At 38.2% G+C, this 14,010-nt stretch overlaps 1 protein-coding gene across 5 annotated transcripts in view; it reads left to right on the top strand.

The window, feature by feature from the left end:
* LOC126618078 (NAC domain-containing protein 45-like) overlaps positions 1-1,276 on the top strand; it is a 42,553-nt gene extending 41,277 nt beyond the window's left edge. For 2 of the 5 annotated variants that reach the window (XM_050286188.1, XM_050286179.1), the window contains 3 exons: positions 45-332; positions 432-647; positions 759-1,276. In XM_050286188.1, the coding sequence (XP_050142145.1) occupies positions 45-332; positions 432-647; positions 759-944 (690 nt within the window). In that variant the 3' untranslated portion in view covers positions 945-1,276. The remainder of the gene's footprint in view (positions 1-44; positions 333-431; positions 648-758) is intronic. The other 3 variants (XM_050286182.1, XM_050286191.1, XM_050286202.1) reach the window with 3 other exon arrangements.
* The last annotated feature ends 12,734 nt before the right edge of the window (positions 1,277-14,010 follow it).

Raw genomic sequence — 14,010 nt, 5'->3', positions numbered from 1 at the left:
GCTCAAATTTAACACCTGCCTGTTTGTGATTCTTAATCCACTAGTTGCGTGCTGAGATGGAAGAAATTCTGAATTCACCCCCTCAAACACCGCACCAGACACCACAAGATTACCTTTCCTCTACATTCCTGTCATCAGGAAACATACAGCTGGGAGCTGTTCTGCAAGCCAATGGCACTAGTGATGATTGTAATATAATACAATCACCATTTGGAGATAATAATTATTCTTATATTGATAAGAATGATATTTCAACCTGTGATGAAGGTGAACCTCATAGTTTCACCGTGTTTGATTTCGAAAATAAAGTTGCAGATGATAAGTCTCAAGAGGTGAGAATAAACATGCTTATTTGAATATTTCGAATATTAACTTTAATAATACAAAAGTTTATTAAAACTTAACCTTCTTATTTGTGATTTTTAATCCAGTTATGTGTTCAGCCACAAAAGGACATGGATCTACTTCAGTTACATGTCGCACAACAGTCACAAACATACACAAGATTCGAAGATTTTATGGATGCCAATATTTTTTATGATGAATGCATAGAGTGGCAGCCTCAAATTGGAGATGAACATTCACATGTTAATTGCTGCAATGCATTTGATTTGGAAAATCAATATACAGATAACATGACTCTGGAGGTGAGAATAATCATGCTTGAACAATTTTTTTGACATCAACTTCTTAATATTGAGCACAATATGTACATTAAAAACTCAACACTTGCTTGTTTGTGATTCTTAATCTTGCAGCCATGTGTTCGACCAGAAAACGCCGATATTTGTGACAACGGCTACAACAATTGGCAACCTACATGTTGGGATAAAGATTCTTATCTTACAGATAAGAAGAATATTTCAACCAATGATAAGGATAAACAATATAGCAGCATTGCGTCTAATTTTGATAATCAAGCTACGAATAAAAGGAAAAGGTAGCTGGCAGCAATTGAAAACGTTCTTTCAATTTCCCAAAAATATTTGCCTGATGCCGTTAATCAAGTCCTCCACGTAATAACATTTCAACCAAGCCGTAGTTCTCGCCTTAATGGCAATGCCTCTATTTGTCCTGCAGTTGTTGCATGGTTGCTGGAGTCTCTATCAGTCTACATATTATCGATACTTAAGATGTGATTTTGTGTATAATTGGAATGATTATCAAAACATATGGTTGTAGTTTAAGATCTTAAACCTTTCTATATATAATTGTATCCTTGTGTATTGTTTATCAGAACCTCTTAATATTGAATGAAAATTTGCCTATTCTTCTCTTTCTATATGTATATATGAGTTCTGTACCAACAATGTTAATTGTTTACATGTTATCTATGTTACACCCAACTAGGGAGAAAAAGAAAGGATATTCGACTGCAATTAGGCGTCCATTGTTTCGGCATTCCATGTGCAGCTGCAAAATCAAACAAACCATCGTTCCCTTTAAAGGATGTCTTTGTAATTTTAATCAAAAGGTGTTCTTCCTGTCGAGCATTACGAGAGATTGTATTAAGAGATTACTTAACCACTTAATATTACTTAATATTACGGATTGGTAGTATTTCTGTTTACTTGTAACCAAGGTTTAAAATATCGATGATATCGGAAATATCAGTAGTTAAAAAACACGGAAATTTCGATGGAAATATCGGGATATTATCGATATCAACAAAAATTGAATAAAAAATTGAATAAAAATCACGGAAATTGTAAGAAAAACTTGGAAATTTTTATTGAAACTTTGCAGGATGTTTATTTAGTCAATTATCTATTAGTTTATGACAAAAAAATTGAAGGAAATGCATTGTATGGTAGATTTAACTGATTTAAGTTGATTATATAGCGAGCTAGTAAACATTGTGAGTGTAGAAAATATGTAGTAATTAATGAAAGAAATTTAAACACACCATAATCATTTATATATAATGAATTAGTACAATATTTTACACTTTATACATTGCATGGTAAGATATATGAGTGACTTAGTACCACATAGAGTTCCTATCAATGTCTAAAATATCGATGATATCGGAAATATCGGTAATCTAAAAACACGGAATACTCGATGGAAATATCAGGATAATATCGATATTTTAGACCATGCTTGTAACTAAGAGATTTTAATTTCGATCCTCGCCAAAGGCGAATTTGAGTCACATTATTATAGCTAACTCATTGTAAGACTTAGCTCACTCTCCTACCCCTTTAGTGTAGATAATATTATTTGTTCAACAAAAAAAAATTGTTGATGCACAAAATCAACGAGAACTTTGGTACAACAGAAAGTGTCAAGTTTGTGACCTTCGCTAGATTGCTCCGGTCACTAGTGTGGATAAGTATGAAAATGGATAGAGACAGGGAAGCAAACACAAGATGTACGTGGTTCACCCAGATTGACTATGTCCACGGAATAGAGGAGTTCTCATTAATTGTGAAGAGTTTACACAAGTACATAGGTTTAAGCTCTCCTTTAGTGAGTACTAGTGAATGATTTAGTACAAATGACATTAAGCAATATTATGAGAGAATGATCTGTATTTATAGGAGAGAGTTTCTAGTTTCATTCTGACATTGACATGTGTCGTGTTGTGATTGGCTTCTGATGTTGACACATGTCGCGCTATGATTGGCTTCTGATGTCAACACGTCTCACGCTGTGATTGGCCTCCTGGTCAGAGGGAAACTCTTCTGGATCCTTGACGGTATAATGTTGATCGGTGCTCAGTAGTTTCAGGATTGGTCAAGTATGGTACAAACAGTGATTCCCTAAGTTCTCGAGTGAGGGAAACTCCTCGGTTGGAGACTTGCAAGATCCAAGCCATTGTGTAATCACGAAACTTCTAAGTACCGAAGTGTAGTATCATTTTCACTTGCCTTATATATGTCTCATATATAGATGTGGCATCTTCTCTGGAAGTATTTTTCCTCCATCCAGGGGTGGTATCTTTAACCAATGAAGATGCACAAGGTAATGTATCAATTTCACTTGAAACTTACTTGTAGTTTTGGGCTTGGTCAAGTGCGATACAAACCCTATAGTAGGAATCCCTCAAGTCGCCGAGCTAGGAGATTTGCCGAAGGAGGTAACAGACAAGGTAAGCAATCAGACTTCTAAGTAAGCAACCTGGATCGGAGGTTCGACTTCGGCTTCCGGTTGATTGTTCTCCTTCTCCTTGTATTATAAGCAGCAACAAGGATAAAGAGAAGCAAATAGAGAATAGATGATATGATATACTTTTGCTTTTGAAGAAGTAACTTTCCACAGGCTTATCTTTGAACTGGGCTTGAGGGTTTTCTGGTTTCCTTCAGAGTATAAGGCTGACTCAAGAATTTGAGGGTCAAAACAAGTCCATCAAATCTAGAGTACGTTCGACCCTGATGATATAGGATACTTTTGTTGTTGACAAAGTAGTAGATGTATCGGCATGTGTTCTGTTATGCTTGTCTCCACATGCTTCCTTGTATCCTTCTCACTTGCTCTATCTGTTCCTCAAGCAGATGTGGTATCTTCTCTGGAAGCATAAGATGTTGAAGATGAGTACTCGAGAGCAATGTCAGGTACGTAATCAGGTAAGGGGTTCAAAGCAGTCAGTTCCTGACTGGAAGCTTGATTCCAAGTGCTGACTGATTGCTCTCTTTCTCCTTGTCTTATAGGTAAGAACAAAGCCAAATGAAAAGACAGGGAAAAAGCATGATATGGGATAATCTTGCTTTTAACCCTGATGATATGAGATACTCTTGCTATGGTGTGACTTGTTTACAGAAGTATTATCGGGACGAAAATAAGCTGAGTATTTCGAGAGACTCTGCTGAGAGTGTCCTCTCGGATGTGAAAAAAAGTTGAGCATTTTTTTTATTTGTAGGTCTGCCTGGCTGTGGAGGGTGGAGATTAACATATATAGAAGTCTCCCTAACAACAAGTAGTAGTGCTATTCATTTACCCTTCTTGGTCATAGCAATGTAAGGGGAGCTGCAAGTTTCATGTGTTTTAACTTTGTCAGAGCACTTTGAAAAAGTGGTCTATGGTATCTGGAAAGCTAATGTTACGTGTGAAGATTGCAAACAAGCTTTATCCAAGGAAATCTGGCTCTTGAAGTTCGGAGAGCGGTGCCTCTTCGGTTTTCAAACAAGCAATCATATCGGGGATCTGGCTCTCGAGATTCAGAGAACGGTGCTTCTTCGATTGTTGAGAAAGCAATCCTGTTGGAAGTCTGACTCTTGAGATTCGGAGAGTAGTGTCTCTTCGATTTTTGAGAAAGTAATCATGTTGAGAGTCCGACTCTCGAGATTCAGAGGGCGGTGCCTCTTCGATTTTGAGCACATAATCCTGTTGGGATTCTGGCTCTCGAGATTTGGAAGGCGGTTCCTCTTCGATTTTTGAGAAAACAATCCTGTTGGGAGTCTGACTCTTGAGATTCGGAGGGCGGTGCCTCATCGATTTTTGAGAAAGCAATCATGTTGGGAGTCTGACTCTTGAGCTTACTCCCAAAGATAACATACTACTTTCCAAACGATCTGATGAGTTGGTTGTTAAGGATTCTCTGGCTCTCAGTGTTTAGTGTGCAGGTTCTGTGTCTAATATGGCCCAACACCTATTTGCTCGAACCTACCAAGTTGAATCATTGGCGACTGAAGTGATAAGTCTCAAACAGGAGATCAGAGGGCTCAAGCATGAGAATAAACAGTTGCACAGGCTCGCACATGACTATGCTATAAACATGAAGAGGAAGCTCGACCAGCTGCAGGAATCTGATGGTCAGATTTTACTTGATCATCAGAGGTTTGTGGGTTTGTTCCAAAGGCATTTATTACCTTCGTCTTCTAGGGTTGTATCGCGTAATGAAGCTCCAAATGATCAACCTTCGGTGCCTCATCTTTCTGGGGTTCTGCCTAGTACTGAGGCTCCGAATAATCACCCTCTGGTGCCTTATATTTCTGAGGCTCTGCCGACTGCTGAGACTTCTCTTGAGCAACCTTTGTGAAGGCTCCCTCTTGGTTGTTTATTTTGATTCATGTATATGTACATATTTGTAACCTATCGGCATGGTCTAAAATATCCATAATATCCCGATATTTCCATCGAAATTTCTGTGTTTTGGACTACCGATATTTTTTTGGACTTCATCGATATTTTAGGCCTTGCTAAATCACTCATGTATCTTCCAATGGAATGTATAAAGTGTAAAATATTGTACTAATTCATTATATATAAATGATTATGGTTTGTTTAAACTTCTTTCATTAATTACTACATATTTTCTACACTCACAATGTTTGCCAGCTCGTTATATAATCAACTTAAATCAATTATATCTATCATGCAATGTATTTCCTTCCAATTTTTTTGTGATAAACTAATAGATAATTGACTAAATAAATATCCTGCAAAGTTTCAATAAAAATTTCCTTGTTTTTCTTACAATTTCAATGGTTTTTATTCAATTTTTATCGATATCGATAATATCCCGATATTTCCATCGAAATTTCCGTGTTTTTTGGACTACCGATATTTCCGATATCATTGATATTTTATACCTTGCCTATCGGAGATATCAATAAACAAGCTTTGCTTCATTTCAACGTATTGTGTTAAATACACTAAGACCTTCTTCACTAAGTTCTTTGAATTTTTCCTTTTGTTCAAGCTTGTGAGTGAAGCATGTAGGTTGAGATAGTGCTCCCTTAATTTCCTGAGTGTGGAAAACTTCTCGGTTAGAGACTTGAAAAAATCTAAGTCACTGAGTGGTCGTGAGACTTCCGAGTATCAAGGTGTAGTAGCATATGGTAGGAGTCCCCCAAGTCTCCGGTCGAGGGAGTTGACGTAGAAGGTGTCATGCTAGTAGCCAAGTTTCCAAAGTAACAAAACTTCACAATTTTCCTTTCCAAATGGTAGCCCAAAACTCGACTTTCATATAAATTTGTTATGAAAGTTGTTAGGCCCAAAGAAGATGAGGCCTAGACAATTTTTTTTTTTTGAATTTTTGAATTTTCAAATTAAAAAAAAAAAAATATATATATATATATATATATATATATTTTAAACTTTATGGGTGAAGCTTTGTAGGTGAAGCTTTGTTGGGTACCATGAATTGATTTTGCTTCACACTATCTTGATCAAGATAGTGTGAAGCTTTTGTAGGTGAAGCTTTTGTGTTGAAGCTTTGTATGTGAAACTTTTGTAAGTGAAGCTTTTGTGGTAGGTAAAGCTTTTGTTGGTGAAGCTTTTATGGGTGAAGCTTTTGTGGTGGGGGAAGCTTTTGTGGGTAAAGCATTTGTTGGTGAAGCTTTTATGGGTGAAACATTTGTTGATGAAGCTTTTATGGGTGAAGCTTTTGTAGGTGAAGCTTTTGTGGTGGGTGAAGCTTTTGTTAGTGAAGCTTTTGTGGTGGGTGAAGCTTTTGTTGGTGAAGCTTTTATGGGTAAAGCTATTGTGGGTGAAGTTTTTGTGTTGAAGCTTTGTAGGTGAAGCTTTGGAGTTGAAGCTTTGTAGATGAAGCTTTTGTGTTGAAGCTTTTGAAGGTGAAGTTTTGGAGTTGAAGCTTTTGTTAGGTACCATGAATTGATTTTGCTTCACACTATCTTGATCAAGATAATGTGAAGCTTTTGAGAATTTGTGGTTGTCCTCCATTGATGAAGCTTTTGTAGGTGAAGCTTTGGAGTTGAAGTTTTTGTTGTGTACCATGAATTGATTTTGCTTCACACTATTTTGATCAAGATATTGTGAAGTTTTTTAGGATTTGTAGTTGTCCTCCATTGATGAAGCTTTGTTGAATTTCCTTTTTTTTTTTTTTTTTTTGGAAAACTAGAAATTTGAAAATGTGGGAAATACAACATATATAAATTTTGCTTCCACACTGTTGAGTAAGAGATTGTGATGCAAGCCACACCTTGTAGTAGTCGAAGGTTTGGATTAACCATATAAATTGAATTTGCTTCGAACAGTCTTGAATTTGCTGCGAAGGTTTGAGAATTGTAGTTGCCCTCCATTGATGAAGCTTTTGTTGGCACAATAAATTGGTTTTGCTTCACACTGTCAAGAGTGTGTGAAGCTTTTGAGAATTGTGGTTGCCCTCCATTGATGAAGCTCTTATTGGAACCATAAATTGGTTTTGCTTCACACTGTCTTGATTAAGAGTGTGTGAAGCTTTTGAGAATTGTGGTTGAACTCTGTTGATGCACAAAATTAGAGAGGAATTTGGTACAACAGAAAGTTTTAAGTTTGTGTCATTCGCTAGATTGCTTCGGTCACTAGTGTTGATCGGTATGTAAATGGATAGAAATATGGAAGCAAACACAAGATGTACGTGGTTCATCCAGATTGGTTACGTCCATGAAGTAGAGGAGTTCTCATTAATTGTGAAGGGTTCACACAAGTACATAGGTTTAAGCTCTCCTTTTGTAAGTACTAGTGAATGATTTAGTACAAATGACATTAGGAAATATTGTGAGAGAATGATCTCTATTTATAGAAGAGAGTTTCTAGTTTCATTCTGACATTGACACGTGTCGTGTTGTGATTGGCTTCTGATGTTGACACGTGTCGTGCTATAATTGGCTTCTGATGTCGACACGTGTCGTGCTGTGATTGGCCTCCTAATTATAGGAAAACTCTTATGGGTCCCTGACGGTATAACGTTGACCGGTGCTCAGTAGTTTCGGGATTGGTCAAGTATGGTACAAACAGTGCTCTCCTAAGTTTCTGAGTGAGGGAAACTCCTCGGTTGGGGACTTGCAAGATCCAAGCCATTGAGTAATCACGAAACTTCTAAGTACCGAAGTGTGGTATCATTTTCACTTGCCTTATCTGTCTCATACGTAGATGTGGCATCTTCTCTAGAAGTACTTTTCCTTCATCCAGGGATGGTATCTTTAACCGATGAATATGCACAAGGTAATGTATCAATTTCACTTGAAGCTTACTTGTAGTTTCAGGCTTGGTTAAGTGCGATACAAAACCCTATAGTAGGAGTTCCCCAAGTTGCTGAGTTAGGAGATTTGTCGAATGAGGTAACAGACAAGGTAAGCAATCAGACTTTCAAGCAAGCAACCTGGATTGGAGGTTCGACTTCAGTTTCCGGTTGATTGTTCTCTTTCTCCTTGTGTCGTAAACAACAACAAGGATAAGGAGAAGCAAATGGAAAAGAGATGATATGATATACTTTTTCTTTTGAAGAAGTATCTTTCCACACGCTTATTCTTGAACTGGGCTGGAGGGTTTTCTGGTTTCCTCCAGAGTATAAGTCCGACTCAAGAATTTGAGGGTGAAAACAAGTCCATCAAATCAAGAGTGCATTCGACCTTGATGATATGGGATACTTTTTCTGTTGACGAAGTAATAGATGAATCGGTATATGTTCTGTTGTGCTTGTCTCCACATGCTTCCTTGTATCCTTCTCACTTGTCCTATATGTTCCTCAGGCAGATGTGGTATCTTTTCTGGAAGCAAAAGATGTTGAAGATGAGTACTCGAGAGCAATGCCAGGTAAGTAATCAGCCAAGGGGTTTCAGGCAGTCAGTTCCTGACTGGAAGCTTGATTCCAAGTGCTGACTGATTGCTCTTTTCTCCTTGTCTTGCAGGTAAGAACAAGGGCAAAGGAAAAGACAGGGAAAAACATGATATAGGATACTCTTTCTTTTGACCATGATGATATGAGATACTCTTGCTCTGGTGTGGCTGGTTTGTATAGGTATTATTGGGGGGAAGAAAGCTGAGTATTTCGAGAGGCTTCGTTGGGAGTGCCCTATCAGATATGAGGAAGGGTTGATGATTTTTACAGGTCTACCTGTCCGTGGAGGATGGAGGGTCGACATATATAAGAGTCTCCCTAACAACAAGTAATAATGATATTCTTTTACCCTTCTTAGTCGTAGCAATGTAGTGGGAGCTGCAAGCTTCACGTGTTTTAACTTTGTCAGAGCACTTTGAAAAAGTAGTATGTGGTATCTGGAAAGCTGATGTTGTATGTGAAGATTGCAGACAAACTTTATCCAATGAAATCTGGCTCTTGAAGTTCGGAGAACGATGCCTTTTCGGTTTTCGAACAAGCAATCACGTTGGGGATTTGGCTCTCGAGATTTGGAGAGGGGTACCTCTTCGATTTTTTGAGAAAGCAATCCTGTTGGGAGTCTGGCTCTTGCGATTCGGAGAGTGGTGCCTCTTCGATTTTTTATAGAGTAATCCTGTTGAGAGTTTGGCTCTCAAGATTCGGAGGGCGGTGCCTCTTCGATTTTTGAGCAAGTAATAACGTTATTCCTTTACCCTTCTTGGTCATAGCAATGTAGTGGGAGATGTAAGCTTCATATGTTTTAACTTTGTCAGAGCGCTTTGAAAAAAATGGTTTGTGGTATCTAGAAAGCTGATGTTATGTGTGAAGATTGCAGACAAGCTTTATCCAAAAAAATCTGGCTCTCGAAGTTCGGAGAGCGGTGTATTTTTTGGTTTTCGAACAAGCAATCTTGTCGGGGATCTGGCTCTCGAGATTCAGAGAATGGTGCCTCTTTGATTTTTTAGAAAACAATCATGTTGGGAGTCTAACTTTTGAGATTTGGATAACAGTGTCTCTTCAATTTTTGAGAAAGTAATTCTGTTGGGAGTCTGGCTCTCGAGATTCGAAGAGTGGTCTCTATTCGATTTTTGAGCAAGCAATCTTGTTGGGAGTGTTTTCTCGAATGTGAGTAAAGGTTGGGTATTTTTGCCAGTCTGCCTTGCCACGGAGCACGGAGGTTGACACACATTAGGACTTTCTAGTTATCAAGCAGTCGTGCTGTTCCTTTACCTTTGTAGGTAATAGTAGGGTAGCTGGACCTTTAAAATTTATGTGTCTAAACTTTGTCAGAGATCTTTGGCAAAGTTATCTGTGGTACCCAAGGAGCTGATGTTGCGTGTGGAAAATAGTGCCTCTTCGAAATTCGGAGAGTGGTGCCTCTTCGATTTTTGAACCAACGGCCCTGTTGCCCTTTCTTTTATAAGGGCACCAATTGTGTGCAAGGAGTACATTCAGAGAGTTATTGCTTGTAGGAATTTTCCCCTTACTTCAGAGATTTATTGCACCTCATTTCTCCTTCATCATTTCTGAGAATGTCTGGCCCATCCGACCGTTGTTTTGACTTGAACTTTGATGAAGAGGCAACCATGCCTTCTCAAGACAACATATGACGCCCATCCTTCTTATCCCCTATTGGTCCTCTTACCGTTGGGAACTCTGTGATGAAGAATGATATGACCGCTGCGGTGGTGGCCAGGAACCATCTCACTCCCAAAGATAACATACTACTTTCCAAACGGTCTGATGAGTTGGCTGTTAAGGATTCTCTGGCTCTCAGTGTTCAGGTTCTGTGTTTAATATGGCACAACGCCTATTTGCTCGAACCTACCAAGTTGAATCATTGGCGGCTGAAGGGATAAGTCTCAAACAGGAGATCAGAGGGCTCAAGCATGAAAATAAACAGTTGCACAAGCTGCACATGACTATGCTACAAACATGAAGAGGAAGCTCGACCAGCTGCAGGAATCTGATGGCCAGATTTTACTTGATCATCAGAGGTTTGTGGGTTTGTTCCAAAGGCATTTATTACCTTCGTCTTCTAGGGCTGTACCACGTAACGAAGCTCCAAATGATCAACCTTCGGTGCCTCATCTTTTTGGGGTTCTACCTAGTACTGAGGCTCCGAATAATCACCTCCTGGTGCCTCATCTTTCTGAGGCTCTGCCGACTGCTGAGACTTCTCCTGAGCAACCTTTGTGAAGGCTCCCTCTTGTTTGTTTATTTTTATTCATGTATATGTACATATTTGTAACTTATTGGAGATATGAATAAACAAGCTTTGCTTCATTTCAACGTATTGTGTTAAATACACCAATGTCTTCTTCACTAAGTTCTTTGAATTTTTCCTTTTGTTGAAGCTTGTATGTTGAAGCTTTGTGAGTGAAGCATGTAGGTTGAGGTAGTGCTCCCTTAATTTCCCGAGTGAGAAAAACTTCTTGTTTGGGGACTTGAAAAATTCAAGTCACTGAGTGGTCGTGAGACTTCCGAGTATCAAGGTGCAGTAGCATATGGTAGGAGTCCCCCAAGTCTCCGGTCGAGGAAGTTAACGAATGAGGCATTTCCTTTCTAAGTGGTAGCTTAAAACTCATTCTTCATATATATTTGTTATGAAAGTTGTTTGGCCCAAAGAAGAGGAGGCCTAGTCAATTTTTTTTTTTTTTGCGAAATTTTTGTTTTTCGATATTTTGAATTTTTGAATTTTTGAATATTTTGAATTTCCGAAAAAAAAATAAAATAAATATATATATATATATATATATTTTTTAAAGCTTTGTAAGGGAAGCTTTGTAGGTGAAGCTTTATTGGGTACCATGAATTGCTTTTACTTCATACTATCTTGATCAAGATAGTGTGAAGATTTTGAGAATTTATAGTTGTTATCCATTAATGAAGTTTTTGTTGGTGAAGCTTTGTTGGGTACCACGAATTGATTTTGCTTCACACTATCTTGATCAAGATAGTGTGAAGCTTTTGAGAATTTGTAATTGTCCTCCATTGATGAAGCTTTTGTTGGTGAAGCTTTTGTGGTGAAGCTTTGTTGGGTACCACAAATTGATTTTGCTTAACATTATCTTGATCAAGATACTGTAAAGCTTTTGAGAATTTGTAGTTGTCCTCCATTGATGAAGCTTTGTTGAATTTGCTTTTTTTTTTTTGGGGAAACTAGAAATTTGAAAATGTGGGAGAGACAACATATACAAATTTTACTTCCACACTGTTGAGCAAGAGATTGTGATGCAAGTCACACCTTGTAGTAGTCGAAGGTTTGGATGAACCATATAAATTGAATTTACTTCGAACAATCTTGAATTTGCCTCGAAGGTTTGAGAATTGTAGTTACCTTCCATGGATGAAGCTTTTGTTAGCACCATAAATTGGTTTTACTTCACACTGTATTGATCAAGAGTGTGAAGCTTTTGAGAATTGTGGTTGCCCTCCATTGATGAAGCTTTTGTTGGCACCATAAATTGGTTTTGCTTCACACTGTCTTGATCAAGAGTGTGTGAAGCTTTTGAGAATTGTGGTTGAACTCCTTTGATGAAGCTTTTGTTGGCACCAGAAATTGGTTTTGCTTCACATTGTCTTAATCAAGAGTGTGTGAAGCTTTTGAGAATTGTGGTTGCCCTCCATTGATGAACCTCATGTTGGCACCATAAATTGGTTTTGCTTCACACTCTCTTGATCAAGAGTGTGTGAAGCTTTTGAGAATTGTGGTTGAACTCTTTTGATGAAGTTTTTGTTGGCACCATAAATTGGCTTTGCTTCACACTATCTTGATCAAGAGTGAAACTTTTGAGAATTGTGGTTGCCCTTCATTGATGGAGCTCTTGTTGGCACCATAAATTGGTTTTGCTTCATACTGTCTTGATCAAGAGTATATGAAGCTTTTGAGAATTGTAGTTGAATTCCTTTGATGAAGCTTTTGTTGGCACCATAAATTGGTTTTGCTTCACATTGTATTGTTTAAGAGTGTGTGAAGCTTTTGAGAATTGTGGTTGAACTCCTTTGATGAAGCTCTTGTTAGCACCATAAATTGGTTTTGCTTCACACTGTCTTGATCAAGAGTGTGAAGTTTTCTACGAGTTGTAGTGTTTGCATTGTTACAGATGGAAAATGTCTGAAGCAGATGCAAAAGGGCTGAATAGCTTGATCTTTATACGCCATGCACTGAAGTTGTTGTTGGCTTGCAATAAGACTTTGTTGATGACTATAACTCTTGTTGGGCATAAGTGTTCCCCTAGTTGAGTTGTCAAGCTTGAGGGTTTTTGATTATTTGTGAATGCTAGGAGTGCACATATAAAAGTTGTACCACTCGTCTTTTGGTAGGTGAAATGAATGGTGAGTTGCTTTCATCACTTGGTTGGTGGTACGAAGGTGAGTTCCTTCATCACTTTTCATCACATTTCATCACCTGGTTGGTGGCACGAGGATGAGTTCCTTCTTTACCTGGTGGGTAACATGAATGACAAGTTGTCAAATGATATTAGAGTATGGGTTGTACATTTCATCACCTAGTTGGTGGCATGAAGAAGGGTATGGGTTGTACATTTCATCTTCTGGTTGGTGGCATGAAGATGAGTTCCTTCTTCACCTGGTTGGTAGCATGAATGGCAAGTTGCCAAATGATATTAGTGTACGGGTTGTACATTTCATCACTTGGTTGGTGGCATGAAGATGAGTTTCTTCACTTGGTTGGTGGCATGAGTGGCAAGTTGCCAAATGATATTATAGTACGGGTTGTACATTTCATCACCTCGTTGGTGGCATGAAGGAGAGTACGGGTTGTACATTTCATCACCTGGTTGGTGGCATGAAGATGACTTCTTTCTTTACATTTCATCACCTGTTAGTGAGAATAAGGGCAAGGTGTCAAGGCATATTGTAGCAAGTGTCGAAGACACAAAGTATATTTAACCATTTCGAAGCACAGTTGGCTTATGTATGGATGTGTTGGAATATATGATGTTTATGTATGAATGTGTTAGAATGTATGATGTTTATGTATGAATGTGTTGGAATGTATAATGTTTATGTTGATTGATATGAGTGATGCTTATGAATGTTTTGCTATGCATGAAGGGATCCATGCTTTTGATATGTGAACCATGTTGGTTGTAACACTTAGTATCACATACTTTTTGTCAAAGTACGCATGTTAAAGCTCTGAGTTGGAGTATAAGGGTAGGTCAGCGTAGACCAAGTGGTCCAGTACTAGAAACGCAAAAGATTCAGAAGAAGTTTTCCTAATTCCCTATTCTTTAAATATTTGCCGAATGGCTTGTGTGACAAAAGATCTCAAGCGGTTGAGAGTCAAAATATTTGTAATGTGTATGCCTTCTTATAATAGCATTTCCTTCAGTACCTAGTCCTCCATTTTGAAAGAGTGAGGCTTGGCCGCATAGTCATAATAGTCGATGGTACGTTCACCTCTGGTTGTCTTAATACAAACTTTTATCCCTCTTGTT

Source organism: Malus sylvestris, chromosome 1, assembly GCF_916048215.2.
Source record: "Malus sylvestris chromosome 1, drMalSylv7.2, whole genome shotgun sequence".
Taxonomy (NCBI): domain Eukaryota; kingdom Viridiplantae; phylum Streptophyta; class Magnoliopsida; order Rosales; family Rosaceae; genus Malus; species Malus sylvestris.
The sequence above is the reverse complement of the archived record's forward strand: the minus strand, read 5'-3'. Positions and strand labels throughout refer to the sequence as shown.